Source organism: Electrona antarctica (assembly GCF_951216825.1).
Source record: "Electrona antarctica genome assembly, chromosome: 4".
Classification (NCBI taxonomy): Eukaryota; Metazoa; Chordata; class Actinopteri; order Myctophiformes; family Myctophidae; genus Electrona; species Electrona antarctica.
Window position 1 is genome coordinate 18,623,248 of NC_136809.1, and position 16,567 is coordinate 18,639,814.

At 42.1% G+C, this 16,567-nt stretch overlaps 2 protein-coding genes across 2 annotated transcripts in view; both read right to left on the reverse strand.

Moving 5' to 3' along the window:
* The window catches only part of LOC306921582 (growth factor receptor-bound protein 2-like), a 42,710-nt gene extending 30,554 nt beyond the window's left edge, over positions 1-12,156 (reverse strand). Inside the window, exon 1 of the mRNA XM_079498770.1 lies at positions 12,074-12,156. The gene's annotated coding sequence lies outside the window, so the exon portion shown is untranslated. The remainder of the gene's footprint in view (positions 1-12,073) is intronic.
* Positions 12,157-14,716: 2,560 nt separating this feature from the next.
* Positions 14,717-15,931, reverse strand: LOC306921212 (kelch domain-containing protein 3-like; the record flags this gene model as incomplete). The annotated part of the gene is made up of 1 exon (XM_079498323.1): positions 14,717-15,931. The coding sequence occupies one exon, from the start codon at positions 15,929-15,931 to the stop codon at positions 14,717-14,719; it is 1,215 nt and encodes a 404-aa protein (XP_079354449.1).
* Positions 15,932-16,567: the final 636 nt, after the last annotated feature.

Below are 16,567 nucleotides of genomic sequence, written 5' to 3' on the forward strand. Positions count from 1 at the left end.
TTGATGTGGTCGCTCAAATAGAGAAGGCATGTGTCAGTGGAGTGGGATGTTCTGAAGCCAGATTGGAACTCGTACAATAATTTATTAGTGGCAAGATACTTTTCAACCTGTTCATAGACTATTTTTTCCATCACTTTCGAGATGGAACTAAGAATAGAAATAGGGCGGTAGTTGCCGGGGTCTAATTTACTCCCTTTCTTGTGCAAGGGGGTTACTTTGGCCAGTTTGAAATCTTGGGGGACCTGTCCCTGTTTGATGGAGAGGTTTACTATGTGGGTGATGATTGGAGCTATAGAGATGGCTGAGTCTCTGAGAAATTTGGAGGGAATGTTGTCATGGCCTGTGGGGTTGGAGGGCACTCAGTTTCTTAATTATCTCATCAGTTGTTACCATAACTAGTTTAAAATCGTCTTTACAAACACCTAGGTTTCTGTAGAAGGTTGTAATGTGCTCTACACCAAAGAGCCCAGAGTGGGAGGGCAGTTTGTTAACCAGAGTTGTTGCTATGTTTGTAAAGAAGATATTCAAGTAGTTGGCCACATCAAAGTTGTCAGTGATGAGAGTGTTGTCCGATTTGATGTTTATGTTCGAAAATCTGGTTTTTAGTTTCTGACCATAGCTTAGTTGATTGTTTAGTAGCTTCCAGAGCTCATGAGGATTGTTTTTGTTTTCCTGAGCTTTATCATTAATGAAGTTACTTTTAGCTGATTTGGTCATGGCAGTTACACTGTTTCGTAGCTTGATTCGTTGTGTATTTAGGTTGTTCAAACGAGCTTGGCGAACACTGTCGAAGCGCTTGGCTAGCTTTGACTTGCATTTTAGAAATTCAGAGCATTTTTTGTCTCTGGCTTTCATTGCAGCCAGTATGTCCGAATTCATCCATGGTTCCGAGCGGGTTTTGCCCCTGGTGGTTCTCAAAGGAGCCATGTTGTTCAGTACTGATGTAAATTTGGTTTTGAAGCCAAGCCAAGCTTCTTCGACAAGTGTGCTTTTAAGCTCATCGGACCAATCCAGACTCTCCAATACTTGGTTAAAGACCTCACTAGAGTAGGTTTTGAGGTCCCTTGATATGACTGTTTTGTGGCAGCCGGTCTTAAGTTTTTGTATTTTGCGGGTACAGAATATCATAAAATGATCACTAAGCCCACATACAATAACCCCTTTCTTGGAGATTCTGGATTTGTCCGAGGACAGAATGAGATCAATGACAGTTTGAGTAGAATCACACACTCTAGTGGGTTGGGTAATTAGCTGACTGACACTATGTAGATCACAGAACTTACTGAATGACTTAAACACAGGTGCTTCCTTACGTTGCATGTCTGTATTGTAGTCGCCAATCAGGATTTTCTCTACACATTCCTCCTCAGCTAAGCACCCCTCAAGTATATCATAGAACCCATGTTGGTCAGGCGGTCTGTAGACCTACTAATACTGATTTAGCCTTTTTGAAAATTAATTCAACCCACACAGTTTCAATTTCATCATGCTGTAAGTCAGTACGAGTAACATATTCAGTGTCTTTGTGAATATACATACACACGCCACCACCATGCCTGTTTCTGTCGTTTCTGATCAAAGAATAGTTCTCTATTTCAACTTCTGGGTCTTTGGTTGACTCATCAAGTTTGGTTTCAGAGAAGCTAATGATGTTCGCCTTACCGCGATTAGATTACTCTGCCTAGCACTAGCGAAGCTGCTGCTGGCAGTGCTACGGGATTAGCAGCAGCTCCAGCCAGTCGGGAGAGTCCACAGTTTACAGCAGAGACAGAATCACAACCCTCGTCGGGTGGTACTTGTTAGATCCTTTCTGATATGCCGTTTTGTGGTATGGCCCCTGACCTCATGGTCTCCTCATATTCTCTCACTTTCTCCTGTGAACTCTGTTCTCGGTCAGGCTGGCTTCATTGAAGGCCAAAACTATACACCAGGACAATTAACATTTGTTTGCCAGACTGTCCGTCTGTGTTTGAGACTTGATATCCCAAAACCGAGTTTCACTCGGTTATCAAAGAATTATACAACCTTTCTCATTTTCATCATTATTAAATTAGCCACTTCCACTTCAAAATCGAGGAAGTATTACTCAATATAAGGATAATTTCAACCTGTCTAGAGCAAGTGACCACTCTATCCTGTGTGACCCCATTAAGATTCACATTCCAATTATAACATTTCTATCAGTACTGCTCCTCGACTCTCCACAAACTCTAACCCCCGGCCCCAAGCCCAACCTAGTACCAGTAGTGTTCTTCTAGTTGCACAAGCACCGCAGCCCCTGCTGCTGCCCCCGTTGTTCCCAGCCCAGCAGTGGCCATTGCAGATTATGTAAACATAGGCTTGAACACAATAGCACGGTCGCAACCCACAGCTCCGGCATAGATCCGAAGTCCCGTTAGTCCGAACAGCGAACATGCATTAAGGTTGGCGAACATGCACGCTCATTCTGCCCGGGCTGGTATCGTGGGAGACCATGGCTGGAATATTCGTCAAAGGTTGATGCGTGCTTTTGTTTCCCATGTCGCAAATTTGGGGGGAACAATGACGGATTTGGTTTTTACAAAACAAGGATTTAATAATTGGAAAACGGCATTGGAAAAGGACAAGGGACTCACGAAGCACGCATCAAGCCAATGCCACAGAAAAATCACACCCGTGTGAACTGAGTAGTGCAACTCCCCCTGCCCCTCCACTCTCGCTCTCTCTCTCTCATTAGCAGACAACAGTGCAGCACTATCTCTCTCTCTCTGTTTCTGGCACAACAGCGCCCCTACTGGTACTTATAGGTACTTGCAACACAACGGGACATACCTGGACAAGCAGTCCTGGAGATAGGTGGGAGCAAGAGACCATTTAAAGCTTTATAAACAAGTAAAATAGCTTAAAGTTGAAAAAAAGTTGAAAAAAAGTTGAAAAAATTGTCACCTAAGGAGGTGGTTTGGGACATACCTGGGCAAGCAGTCCTGGAGATAGGTGATAATGAAACAATAATGAACACTAATGAAACACTAATGGAACACTAATGAAACACTAATGAAACACTAATGAAACACTAATGAACACTAATGAAACACTAATGAACACTAATGAACACTAATGAGACACTAATGAACACTAATGAACACTAATAAACACTAATGAACCACTAATGAACACTAATGAACACTAATTAACACTAATGAACACTAATGAAACACTAACGGACACTAATGAAACACTAACAAACACTAACGAACACTAATGAAACACTAATGAAACACTAATGATCAAAAGGTCAAAACGCCACGATGCGCTTTTTTCATCGCTAGAAAGGTCAAAACGCCACGATGCGCTTTTTCCACCTTTTGACCTTTGACCTTTTGACCTTTGACCTTTCATCGCTAGAAAGGTCAAAACGCCACAATGCGCTTTTTTCATCGCTAGAAAGGTCAAAACGCCACGATGCGCTTTTTCACCTTTTGACCTTTTGACCTTTTGACCTTTCATCGCTAGAAAGGTCAAAACGCCACGATGCGCTTTTTTCATCGCTAGAAAGGTCAAAACGCCACGATGCGCTTTTTTCATCGCTAGAAAGGTCAAAACGCCACGATGCGCTTTTTTCACCTTTTGACCTTTGACCTTTTGACCTTTCACCTTTTGACCTTTGACCTTTCATCGCTAGAAATCTCAAAACGCCACGATGCGCTTTTTTCATCGCTAGAAAAGTCAAAACGCCACGATGCGCTTTTTTCACCTTTTGACCTTTTGACCTTTCACCTTTTGACCTTTGACCTTTCATCGCTAGAAAGGTCAAAACGCCACGATGCGCTTTTTTCATCGCTAGAAAGGTAAAAACACCATGATACGCTTTTTTCATCGCTAGAAAGGTCAAAACGCCACGATGCGCTTTTCACCTTTTGACCTTTGACCTTTTGACCTTTCACCTTTTGACCTTTGACCTTTCTAGCGATGAAAGGTCAAAACGCCACGATGCGCTTTTTTCATCGCTAGAAAGGTCAAAACGCCACGATGCGCTTTTTTCATCGCTAGAAAGGTCAAAACGCCACGATGCGCTTTTTTCACCTTTTGACCTTTGACCTTTCATCGCTAGAAAGGTCAAAACGCCACGATGCGCTTTTTTCATCGCTAGAAAGGTCAAAACGCCACGATGCGCTTTTTTCATCGCTAGAAAGGTCTAAACGCCACGATGCGCTTTTTCACCTTTTGACCTTTGACCTTTTGACCTTTGACCTTTCATCGCTAGAAAGGTCAAAACGCCACGATGCGCTTTTTTCATCGCTAGAAAGGTAAAAACGCCACGCTGTGCTTTTTTCATCGCTAGAAAGGTAAAAACGCCACGATGCGCTTTTTTCATCGCTAGAAAGGTCAAAACGCCACGATGCGCCTTTTCACCTTTGACCTTTCACCTTTTGACCTTTGACCTTTCATCGCTAGAAAGGTCAAAACGCCACGATGCACTTTTTTCATCGCTAGAAAGGTCAAAACGCCACGATGCGCTTTTTTCATCGCTAGAAAGGTCAAAACGCCACGATGCGCTTTTTTCACATTTTGACCTTTGACCTTTCACCTTTTGACCTTTCATCGCTAGAAAGGTCAAAACGCCACGATGCGCTTTTTTCATCGCTAGAAAGGTCAAAACGCCACGATGCGCTTTTTCCACCTTTTGACCTTTGCCCTTTTGACCTTTCATCGCTAGAAAGGTCAAAAGGCCACAATGCGCTTTTTCATCGCTAGAAAGGTCAAAACGCCACGATGCGCTTTTTCACCTTTGACCTTTTGACCTTTCACCTTTCATCGCTAGAAAGGTCAAAACGCCACGATGCGCTTTTTTCATCGCTAGAAAGGTCAAAACGCCACGATGCGCTTTTTTAATCGCTAGAAAGGTCAAAACGCCACGATGCGCTTTTTTCATCTTTAGAAAGGTCAAAACGCCACGATGCGCTTTTTTCATCGCTAGAAAGGTCAAAACGCCACGATGCGCTTTTTTCATCGCTAGAAAGGTCAAAACGCCACGATGCGCTTTTTTCATCGCTAGAAAGGTCAAAACGCCACGATGCGCTTTTTTCACATTTTGACCTTTGACCTTTCACCTTTTGACCTTTCATCGCTAGAAAGGTCAAAACGCCACGATGCGCTTTTTTCATCGCTAGAAAGGTCAAAACGCCACGATGCGCTTTTTCCACCTTTTGACCTTTGCCCTTTTGACCTTTCATCGCTAGAAAGGTCAAAAGCCACAATGCGCTTTTTTCATCGCTAGAAAGGTCAAAACGCCACGATGCGCTTTTTCACCTTTTGACCTTTGACCTTTTGACCTTTCACCTTTTGACCTTTCATCGCTAGAAAGGTCAAAACGCCACGATGCGCTTTTTTCATCGCTAGAAAGGTCAAAACGCCACGATGCGCTTTTTTAATCGCTAGAAAGGTCAAAACGCCACGATGCGCTTTTTTCATCGCTAGAAAGGTCAAAACACCACGATGCGCTTTTTTCATCGCTAGAAAGGTCAAAACGCCACGATGCACTTTTTTCATCACTAGAAAGGTCAAAACGCCACGATGCGCTTTTTTCATCGCTAGAAAGGTCAAAACGCCACGATGCGCTTTTTTCATCGCTAGAAAGGTCAAAATGCCACGATGCGCTTTTTTCATGGAAATAAATCTATGGTTTTTTCGGACATACAAGATTTTCTCCCGACAGTGACAATTTGAAGCTCTCGACCAAGAAACAGGCGGTAGACTGATCGTTTCAGAGTGACCGAGTGTAAACTCAGATCTGTGAGGGAAGAAGCCAGACATCGCACCTGATAATTTGAGGTTTAAATTTTGGGGAAAAATTCTTAAATGCCATTCTTTGTGGCTTTTCAAGCAGGCCAGGACCCAAGGAGGCCAACGCAGGTCGCCCACCCTAATATTCTACCTGCCCACCCTAGTGGTGCTGGCTAGATCCGGCCCTGACTTTCGGCACCCGAAATCACCATATATACAGTTAATATGTGCGTGTGTGTTTGTGTGTGTGTTAGGTTGCGCACAGGTGGTGAAAAACAACCATGCTGTTTTCGTGCTCATACCTACCCAGCCAGCCAGAGACCGACCCACACACATAGTCATAAGGAAGTGGTTGCACCACTTAAAAAAATATTGATATGTATTGTGAGAACATGAACATTTGTATGTGTCGTTATTTGTCAGCAAACTATGGGGAAATGATTTTCTTTTGTGTTTCAATGTTAATGGCTTATGGATGCAAATTGCCCCAATTGACACATTGTTTGTCTTGGGTTACACATGCCCATACATGGAGACAAACTATGGGGAAATTTTCTTTTGTGTTTCAATGTTAATGGCTCATGGATGCAAATTGCCCCAATTGACACATTGTTTGTCTTGGGTTACACATGCCCATACATGGAGACCACTTGACCTCATATTTTCTAGGTGTGAAGGGCGTAGTGGCCTGAACAGCCTAATGTGCATGCAAACACACCCAAGAAAATCACACCCAGTGTGAAGTGAGCGGTGCCTTAGATTACATAATCGTATACATCACTGAAATAGACTACACTGTTTCCCAAACAGTGGGTCGAGAACTCTTGTATGTCCGAAAAAACCATAGATTTTTTTATGGGTCACAACATTAAAAGAAAAGAGGGGCGCTATAGCCCCTCCTATGCGCAGCTTATGTGCATGCGTGTCCGTTTGAGCATGGAATGTGCTCAGCTGATTGGCTGAGCATGGAATGTGATGTATGATGATGTATGATGATAAGAGTGCCCCTCACTTCACACAAGTGTGATGGCCCTGCCCCCTCTGCCTCACTGTAGGCTAGCCGGCAGCCTCTGTGATGGCAGAGTGGAGCAGGCCGTCAGCCCATTATTGTGCTCACCTGAGGTGGGTGGAGCTTAGGGCAGTATATAGGGAGCTCTCCTGGCTGCAGCTCAGTCTCTCTCTGTCCTCCCTGCAAGCAGGACCTGCTACGGGTTGCCACCTGGCTCAAGGGCCTAACCACCCTTTTGTTTCAGTTATGTTTTGCACCAGTTCATACAACACGCACACACCACTCTCCACACATCCATACACTGCAAACATTACTGATAACTGATATCCTCACATCCCACCCTTCATTACTTTGCTATTCTTTATTTACTTTAATATAATAAATATAATTTAAAACGTTTATACTCATGTGTGGACTCCCTGTTTTTGCCATGTATCCCCTAGTGCATGACACAAGTGTGAAATAAAAATACATTAAAAGAATTTTGAGGGGTGCTAGCCCCTCCTATGTCCAGCTTTGTGTAAACACAAACATTGTCCTAACACAAACATCGAATGTCTGTTTTGACGCTGCGTGATGTGGCTGCATGTTGCTGTTGTAACATTTCTATCTATCTATCTATCTATCTAATGCCATTGACAATAAATGGCCAGTTGTGAGTGTTTGTGCAAACACAAACATTGACGACAAAAGTGAGGAAGCAAATTGTGATTGGCCGGAATGAGATTTTGTATGATGATAAGAGCGCCCCTCACTTCACACAGGTGCGATTTTTGAGGGGTGCTAGCCCCTCCTATATACAGCTTTTGACAACACAAGTTGTCATTGACAATGAAAGGAGAAATTAGGTCAAATGTCCGCCAAATCTTGTCCCCACACGTCTCAATATTTACCATTGACAAGGAAAGGAGAAATTAGGTCAAATGTTCCTTCTTCCTTCTTTGTGTCTGTGTGTACCATGAATGTGATGATTTAATTGGCACGGAATGTGATGTATGATGATGATAATTGATATATTTTTGAGGGGCGCTAGCCCCTCCTATATACAGCTTTTGTCCACACAGGTCTCATATTTGCCATTGACAATGAATGGAGAAATTAGGTCAAATGTCCACCAAATATGACGTATAAATTTGTGGCAACACAAACATTAAATGCCATTGACAATAAAGGGAAAATTGTATTTGTTTTCCCGTTGATGGGTGATAGAAAAAATGACGAAGCTGCAAGGAAAGTATGCCAAAAAACCCAACAAGAATGTCTACAACCTACAAAAAAGAAAACCATGCACTTCAATACAACCTTTGTTATGTGTCACACAATACCCCGGGCAATCTTTTTTTTGAGTGGTGCAAACCACTCCAACAACCAGCTTTGTCTGTATGTTTGTGTACCTGTGTACCTACGTGAACGTGCAAACGTGAGCATGGTTACTATGGTTAGTGTGTGACGTCACTGACATAGCTGATCAGACTATATAAGACCTTGCACCACTCAGTTCACACGGGTGTGATTTTTTAAACTATGAAAACACACTGGCATCTACTCAGTTCAGACCCTAACTTGGACAAGTCCTTTCAGACCACCCCTCGTCTAGTCTATAGAAGGGCACATAACATCAGAGACATTGTGGTAAAGTCAGATTTGCCTCCTGAACAACGTCATACTTTTCTAGATGATCTACCAGATGGAAATAGACGCTGTGGGTCATGTGCTCAATGTCACTTCACAGAGATGTAGTGTGTGTATATATTTAATCCTGTAGATTTTATATCAGTGGAATTCATAATTATGAATTAATTATTCAAAAATCTGAATTATAAGTTTTCAAAATTAAGAGTCAAATCAATCTGAATTTTAGAAGGGGCACCAGTGAAATGAGTTTAGGAATAAGCACAAGATTAATTTGTATTTAACCCTTAAGTTTAAACCACTAATAAAATAATTAAAAAGATTATAAAATAATCAATTATTATTTTATCTCAATAAATCTATGGAATCTGAAGGTAAGAGATCTTTTTCCATTACATAGCCTTTTTACTTTGCATGTGTCAAAAACCAGTAAGTTCAACTCTTGAGCAAATAATAGACTTGTTTAAAAATATGAATCAATTTATTTCCATACCTAAGCTATATACAAACTTAGTAGAATGGATCACAATAATCAAAGAATTCTTAAACAAGGGTTAATGCAGGTTCAAAATGATAATGAAATTATCTGATAGATAATGTCCTTTGCCATGAACTTAGAAACTTGATGTAATGCATCACTTTCCTGAGTGTTGGTTTGTTGAGAGCTTTGAGAGAGAGGCAGACTTTGGGTCGTCTGTCTTCTTGAGGGAGAGAGGTTGCGTGGCAGGCGGCAGGGGTTTGGATCGTCTGGGTAAATAACCCCTGAGCCTCTGGTTGTAGTGCCTTGGATTGCCTGGGATCGTCTGGGATGCTCAGGTCAGAGCGTCGGGGTTGGTCTGTGTAGCGATGTGGCCAAGACGCTCTCATCAGACATCCTTCTTTCTGGTTCCTTCTGGTTCCTCTCCTCTCCCTCCATCCAGGTCCTGGATCCTTGTCGTATCCTTATCCTGGCTGGGCTTCTCTCTGCCTCCTCAATATATACTGTAGCTCTCTTTGTTGTGCAATGCATGGCTCAGTTACCATATGTCACTCTCATTGCAAGATGGAGACATTGAGATGTCTTGTGACGCAAAGTCCTTTCAACATGCATTCCCAGAAGTTGTCAACATGTTGTTGTGAGGCAAACGTCTCTTTGAAGTTCATTTTGGGAAAGGTGTACGCATGCACTTATCATGGCTTTAGATTTCACATAACACACAATCTGCAATAATTACATTTATTGTACAGTGAATGTCATATTTCCAATCGATGATCAAGGAATTGTGAATGAATGCTTTTATGACTGAGTGAGTGAGTGGAACATTCAAACATTATGACATATCCAAAGTCAGGGTGTGATCTGTGGCGATGACACTTCATCCAACTGAATGGAATCAAGTCTTTATGGTACAAGGGTATCCCATGGGACTGAGTCTCTGAGTCTGTAGGGAAACAAGTCAATAGAATGTATATTTCCTATGAAGGCCAATCCTCTGGAATTGGACAGTTCTCAGTAAGAGTGTGTACATTTGTGCACACAATTCTGCTACCATGGGCAGTTTTTGATCAGACAGTCAGTCTGATCTGGTCAGTATACCATGCTGACCATTCTTGAGGGTCAATAGGTCAGAAGACTCCTCTGCAGGCTATAACTGTCCGGCTCCTCCACTTACATGCACTGGGTGCACGTGACGTCAGTATGGGAGAGAGAGATCACTTCATGTTCATTAGATCATCCAATGCTGTATGTGTTATAGCTGGATATGATAGCTCAATTGTGCTTTTATACCCCTCGTCTACTACAGAGAAATGACATTTTTTCTATCACCCATCAACGGGAAAACAGATCAAAATAAGAGGCAAAATAAAACTAAGTAAATGTACAACTATTCATGTCATTTATTTGCTCAGATGTCCCTATGTGGGAAAGCATATGTCGGTGATGCAAATAAAACGGCGAGAAAGGCCAATTAATGGAAATATTATGAATCCATATTTAATAATGCTAATATAAAGGACTGTATTACTGTATTACTTCGATAACCAGAGCTGAAACTATAGAACTGTAAAAATACTTTTGAAAGAGTACAAATAAATACTCAGCACCACAACTCTAGGCAGAGAGCCTTTAAAATGGTTTAAAACCTTTTAGATGATAACGTTAAGAATTAGCTTTAACAGGAATACTTTTAAGAGAATGATCAATATCCAAATGTTACCTTAAGCAGGAAATACTCTTTAGAAAAATACCTTTAAATACCCAATAGAAAAAATTAGTCCACCGAAAGAATGATTGTCCAGTCAGAGCATATATGGTTTTTGTCAATTCATTTTCAGTTCGGAGAGCACAGGAACAGATCCCACATACAGCCAAATTACAAAATGTCTCTCTGCCGTCTCCAAAATGGAGACGGTATATATATCATTTTAATCAAGATTTGAGAAGGCACAGAGCGCAACGTGTCAAATAACCAAAGGATGATTCACTGTCACTTCCTATCAAAACCAGGAAGCATAATGCATGGGATATGTATGTCTTTTAAGGGCAGATTTAGTTTATAACTCAAGTTACGGGCTACTAGTTGGAGACTAGTATAGTTAAAGGGAGACGGCTTGTCTGCGTTGGCAAAGCACCAAGGCCAAAATAACATGTTTTCCAACAGGGAGGAGATAAACGGGAAATAACAATTCTATATCTTACTCGCGGGCTAGGGGAGAAGTGAAAACCGAAATCAGTGGGACAGTGCATGTGACCTGAGGCACATGGCAAATACATGGGCATGGGGCATAAGTAACGATTCATAATTATGCAGGGCACAGGGCATATGAAGAATAAGTCATTGGGAATGTGTAAACTTCCATCCACAAACAATTCAATCTTAATAATTCAAAATTATCCATCAGTCGGGGAAACAAAACGTGCATAGAAAACACGCATTGCAGAACACAGTGACAGGAGTACCATCAGAAATGGGGATGAAAAAAGCACTGCATTTCAAAAAGGCTCACCACAATGTCTCATCTTTAAGATACCATGGGTATAGAAAAAGTACGCCTTCCTAGACGAGGTGGCGATATGGACAATCTCCTCTTAAAAAAAGAATTATGGTGGATCCACTACCTTAAAACGATGGCACCCGTAGGACTCAATGAAGAGTTTGACATTAGGCCATGTCTTTAAATATAACCAATAGAGGATTAGAGTTCTTGTGTATTTTTGTTTTCTTTTTCCTGGTTCTGTCTTTTACAAATAAGACAACAGATTTTGGAAATTGGTGTATACACCTTTACCGTCCTTGAAGGTGACCATTTATAGCCCTTAGGGCTATTTGGGATTCTACTGTACTTGCTGCTTGCCTGCTTTCAATATTGTCAAAATGTTTTTAAACTTTTTCTACTTTTCTCTATTTTTATATAATCGTCAGATCATGTTGTAAATAATCTTTGGCATTGCCTCTAATCATGCGAATCATGTATTTAATCAGAATCATGAGTATACAATCAGAATTGACAATATCAATCATGTTCTATATGTATTCTATTCAATCATGTTCACATGTATTTATTGGTGTCACCCCAGGTCACCAGATGGGGCTAATAGCCTTTTGTTCACACAATGTATATAAGACGTCATGTACTGTTATCTCGTCTAATGCCTCTATGTATACATGTATGTAATCTGAAACCTACCTTTATTATGTTGTTATGGCCCTGTGGGTCATAATGTCACGTATATTCCTGTGGTGCTCTGTCTTTTTCCCTCAGTGTTTGTGTGAAAGAGTGAGGAGTGACTGATAGAGGACCAGCTGGGGTGAATGTGGGATGAGTAGTGATTGAGTGAGTGGTTGCCAGCTTGTGTGAGTAGACTGAGTGGTGCATGAATGTGAGTGGCTAACTACCAGGTGGACCTTGCTGGTGATTGGCTCCTCTGACCAGGCTCACCTATAAAGCTGCCTGTTGTCAGTACATCTGATGTCTTCCTTCTAGCCAAGTTCTAAGCACCAGCACTTTGTTCAGTTTTTAGCGTTGTGATGTGATCTAGATGTATTCGGTAGGGGTGGGTGACCTCTCTTTGTCAACTTTGTATTTTGGTTTCCTTTGTTTGTTAGGAGTTGTGTTCTGTGTTATGGTCCCCACCCTGAGGTATTGTACCCTGTAAATCAGGGGCTCCCACACCTTTTTGAATTGAGATCTACTTTTAAAATGACGAGCTCAACAAGATCTACCCAAAAAAAAGGAGAAAATATAAGAAACAGATAAGAAAAATCAGACGAGTCTGAAGTGAGTGGTGCAACAGCGCCCCCTGTTGGTACTCTAAACATAGGGATGGACATAGGTACATTGCTGTTCCTTGGAGTGGTTGCACCACTCAAAAATATTAGAAACATATAAGAAAAACACACTTATAATGGGAAATGTGATGGGAAAAAATAGTCTTCCTCCCATTCTGTATGGAAGTGGTCCTTTGCCTCGCACATTTTTATACAACTAAAGCTGTAAAGGGAGCTGACAGGCTCTCAATCAAGTCACCTCAATTCAAGTGACGGATGCCAAAAAGAGGAGGAGCTTTGTGATTTTTGTTTACATATTATGTTTTAAGGGAATGTCATGTGGTCTACCTGCACAGCCTTTGTGATCTACTGGTAGATCACAATCTACCTTTTGGGCACCCCTGCTGTAAATGCATTTTATCTTGAATAAATCCTACAGCCATAGGATTTTAACCATGTGTGGCCTGACTGAATTGGGAACTGGGTAGGAGGGAGTCCATTTTAATGTTGCGACCCAAGGTTGCCCTAGACTGGGTTGTAATAATGTCACCATTGAAAGCCAGTTATATCCCGTCATTGATACATATCTTCATTATGTCACACTATATCCCACGGCATACGCATAAAACAACCCAAGTAAGTGACCACAATATACTACTTTTCAACTTACAACTTACATATTACCTGTTAGCTAACCAATATTGAAACATATCGTAATTACGTCACCATTAACGGCCAGTTATAACCCGACTTTAGTATTTAATTTCAATGTTTTACAGAGAGGCTGAGATTTGAAAGTTCGTAGCGGTCAACAGTAATTGCACGCTCTGCTTGCGCACTAGTAGGCCATTTATGGCCTACTAGTGCGCAAGTAGCCACTCGACAGAGTGCAGTTCTAGTTACTTGCGCAAGCAGAGCGTGCAAGTAATGTTTTTCGTCATGTGCTACGATGCGTATGTCCCTTAGTAGCATATGAGCATATGACGTGATGAATATATGTACCAATGCCAGGGTATAATTGGTTCTCGATGGTGACGTAACAATGACATGTTTCAGTGTCGGGTGGACTAAAGGTAATGCCCCTATGTATACATGTATGTAATCCGACACCACTGCCATAACAGGCATAAGTAATCATTACGTCATATGATCCTGGACACTTCTAAATCGATGGGACTGTATTTCGGTATTTAGAGGCTTTTACAATACTTCAAAATATTACTTTTTTACCTCCAAACACTAGGTACGTAGGAAATAGCTAAACCTAATAATTAAATATTGCAAACGTTCTTTCACAGAGAGGCTGAGATTTGAAAGTTTGTAGCGGTCGACAGTACTTGCACACTCTGCTTGCGCACTACTTGGGTGCAACAAGAAAGTAGACAGAGTGCAGTTCTAGTTTCTAATATATTGGTACTTCATTTTCTCGTCTTTTGTAGGAAGATAGGTATAGTGGTGCTCCTTGGTCATTACCATGTATGGCCTACTTGTGTACAAGGTGCAAGTTGGCAGTGTACAAGGTGCATTTCTAGTTTGACAGTGCCTACTTTCTTCTTGGGTTGGGAGAGTTCCTTGCTACAATAGGACTGATATCTTATATTGCTTATATACTTATTACATACGAGCACGGTCATGATGATCTGTCTATGGGATATCTATTAGGGGTCAGGTGAAGATTGTGTAAAATATTACTCCCACTATATGCAATCTCTATAGTATGTTGGGCAGCATGCAGTCACACTTATGTCAGTGTCAGAGAGACGTTGGCTTTAATATTGCCTTAAATAAACGGAGTAATTTATTCATAGAGTGAATAAAAAAAAACATGACAAAAAACACAAAGGTCTCCATCTTTGCGGTCATTTTCGTCTCCCACTCCCAGTTATCCCTCCTGAAGTCCTCTTCCATAAGTGTCTGTTTCTGTGCCCAAAGCATGTCTTTGTTTCCACATTCATTCCTGACGGAGTTTAACTGGGTGTCGAAGTTTCTATTCTGAGATCTTTATAGCCATGTCTCCCCTGGCACAGTTCATTCATAGTAGAGTTTATCCTGTAGATGCTACTTAGTTCTGTATGGGTATTGCTGCATGAGCACATTCCTGAGCTCTACTTTCTATAACCTCTATTCCATTGCATGGAACTTGTTCTCTGCTGCTGTCATCTTTTTTCTTTTCATCACGTTTGCTGTTGCTGTTAGTAGTCATAGCTTCCAGTTCCCACGTGATGTCGTGTGGGAGTCCTGACTTCTCCAGACTGTGTTGAATAACTGCTAGCTTGCATAGCGTTTTCAGACTAGGACTAAAGTCTAAGATGTACAGGTCAGACAGCTCTGTATCATCTTCATTAAGATTTCCAACATCACGCAAAGCTGGCACAGTTGGAATGGTGAATCTATATCCTCCAAAGATGATGATACGATCGCCCATCATGCAACAGCACATCCTAGACATCAATGGACAAGGGCCTTTCCCCTTGGGCTCAACCTTCTTCCACGAGAAGGTCTTTGGATTTAATTTCCACAGATCATTGAAGAAACGGTCCAGAAGAAAGTTGTGCCCACCAAAAATGTAAAGTTCTCCATTGTAGGCAAAGGCTGAATGACACCAGCGTCCTTCCGGAAGAAGCTGTGCAGAAGGCGTACTCAGCCAGCAGTTGGTCTCTGTGTCAAACACTCGGATGCTATTGTAGTCTGGTCCCGGCTGGTCCCCTTGGCACGCAAATACAAACATCTTTGTCCCAATGATGGTGGCAGAATGACATGCTAAAGCCTGTGGCGTGCCTGTGGTATTAATTAAAGACCAGACCATGGTGGTGGTGTCCAGCTTATAAATATCATTAGTGCATCCAGTCAGCTCATTGAATCCTCCCAAGATATACATGACCTTCGCCAAGACACAGGCCGAGTGGCCCCACCTCGCCCCTGGAACAGTCCCGGAAATCTTTGGCTTGAACCATTTATGGGTGTTGACGTCGAATGCATAAAGCACATTGCAGTACTCACCCCCCCAGATGTAGATTATATCATCTATCAGCACAGCTGTGTGACCCCAGCGCCGGGACGGAACCTCAAGGGGATGCTCTCTTCCAGTTGTAACCGGGGGCAACTTCATCCAGCGCAAAGACACAGTGTTGAAGACGTGCACCCCGATCTGACCCATGTCGCAAATGACGCTTTCACCATCGCCGTAGCCTCCAAACGAGTAAACCTTGTGCCCGACTGTCACAGCAGCATGACGTGTTCTCTTTGGCCCTTTCAGATGCAAGGACCAGCGGATCATTTTAAACACCCGCACCACGGTGGTTAAAACTCAATTCTTCAAATGTCGCACCTTACAAGAATGTTATTGTGTTGCACGTACTACAACTTATATTGGAACGGTGGCACAAATGTCACATGGCCCTTGACCAATCCACGAGCCGATGGCTGGGTTGGCCAATCAAGGAAGCCAATGCCTGTTATTAGGAAACTTGATGATTGCCTCAGCAACCTCAACCCAGACAGACTCTGGAAATCCCCTGTGTCAAGCAGCTGTTTGTTCCAATGATCAGTGGTCACTGTGAAGGCATTTAGACAGGAAACACTCACGCCAAAGTAGATTCACCATTTATTGCAACAAATGGTATACAGTTAAACTTTGGAAGATTTGGAAGATATTCCCTGGGATCGAAGCAGCATGCCAAGCAAAAATCAGAGAGCAATAGCATGGGTAACAAGAACAGCACATAACCAGACAGTTAATAACTTTAACTTGAATCATGCAAACTTGAAGCATTCATTTACCACCAGGGACTCTGTGGATGCTGGGGGCGTGATCTCTCCTCCGCGTCATCAGCGCCCATACCCTAGGTGGGGTGGCAAAGGGCCATTCATGTCATCACAAAAAACAGACAGTACTTCTTGTCTCTATACTTTA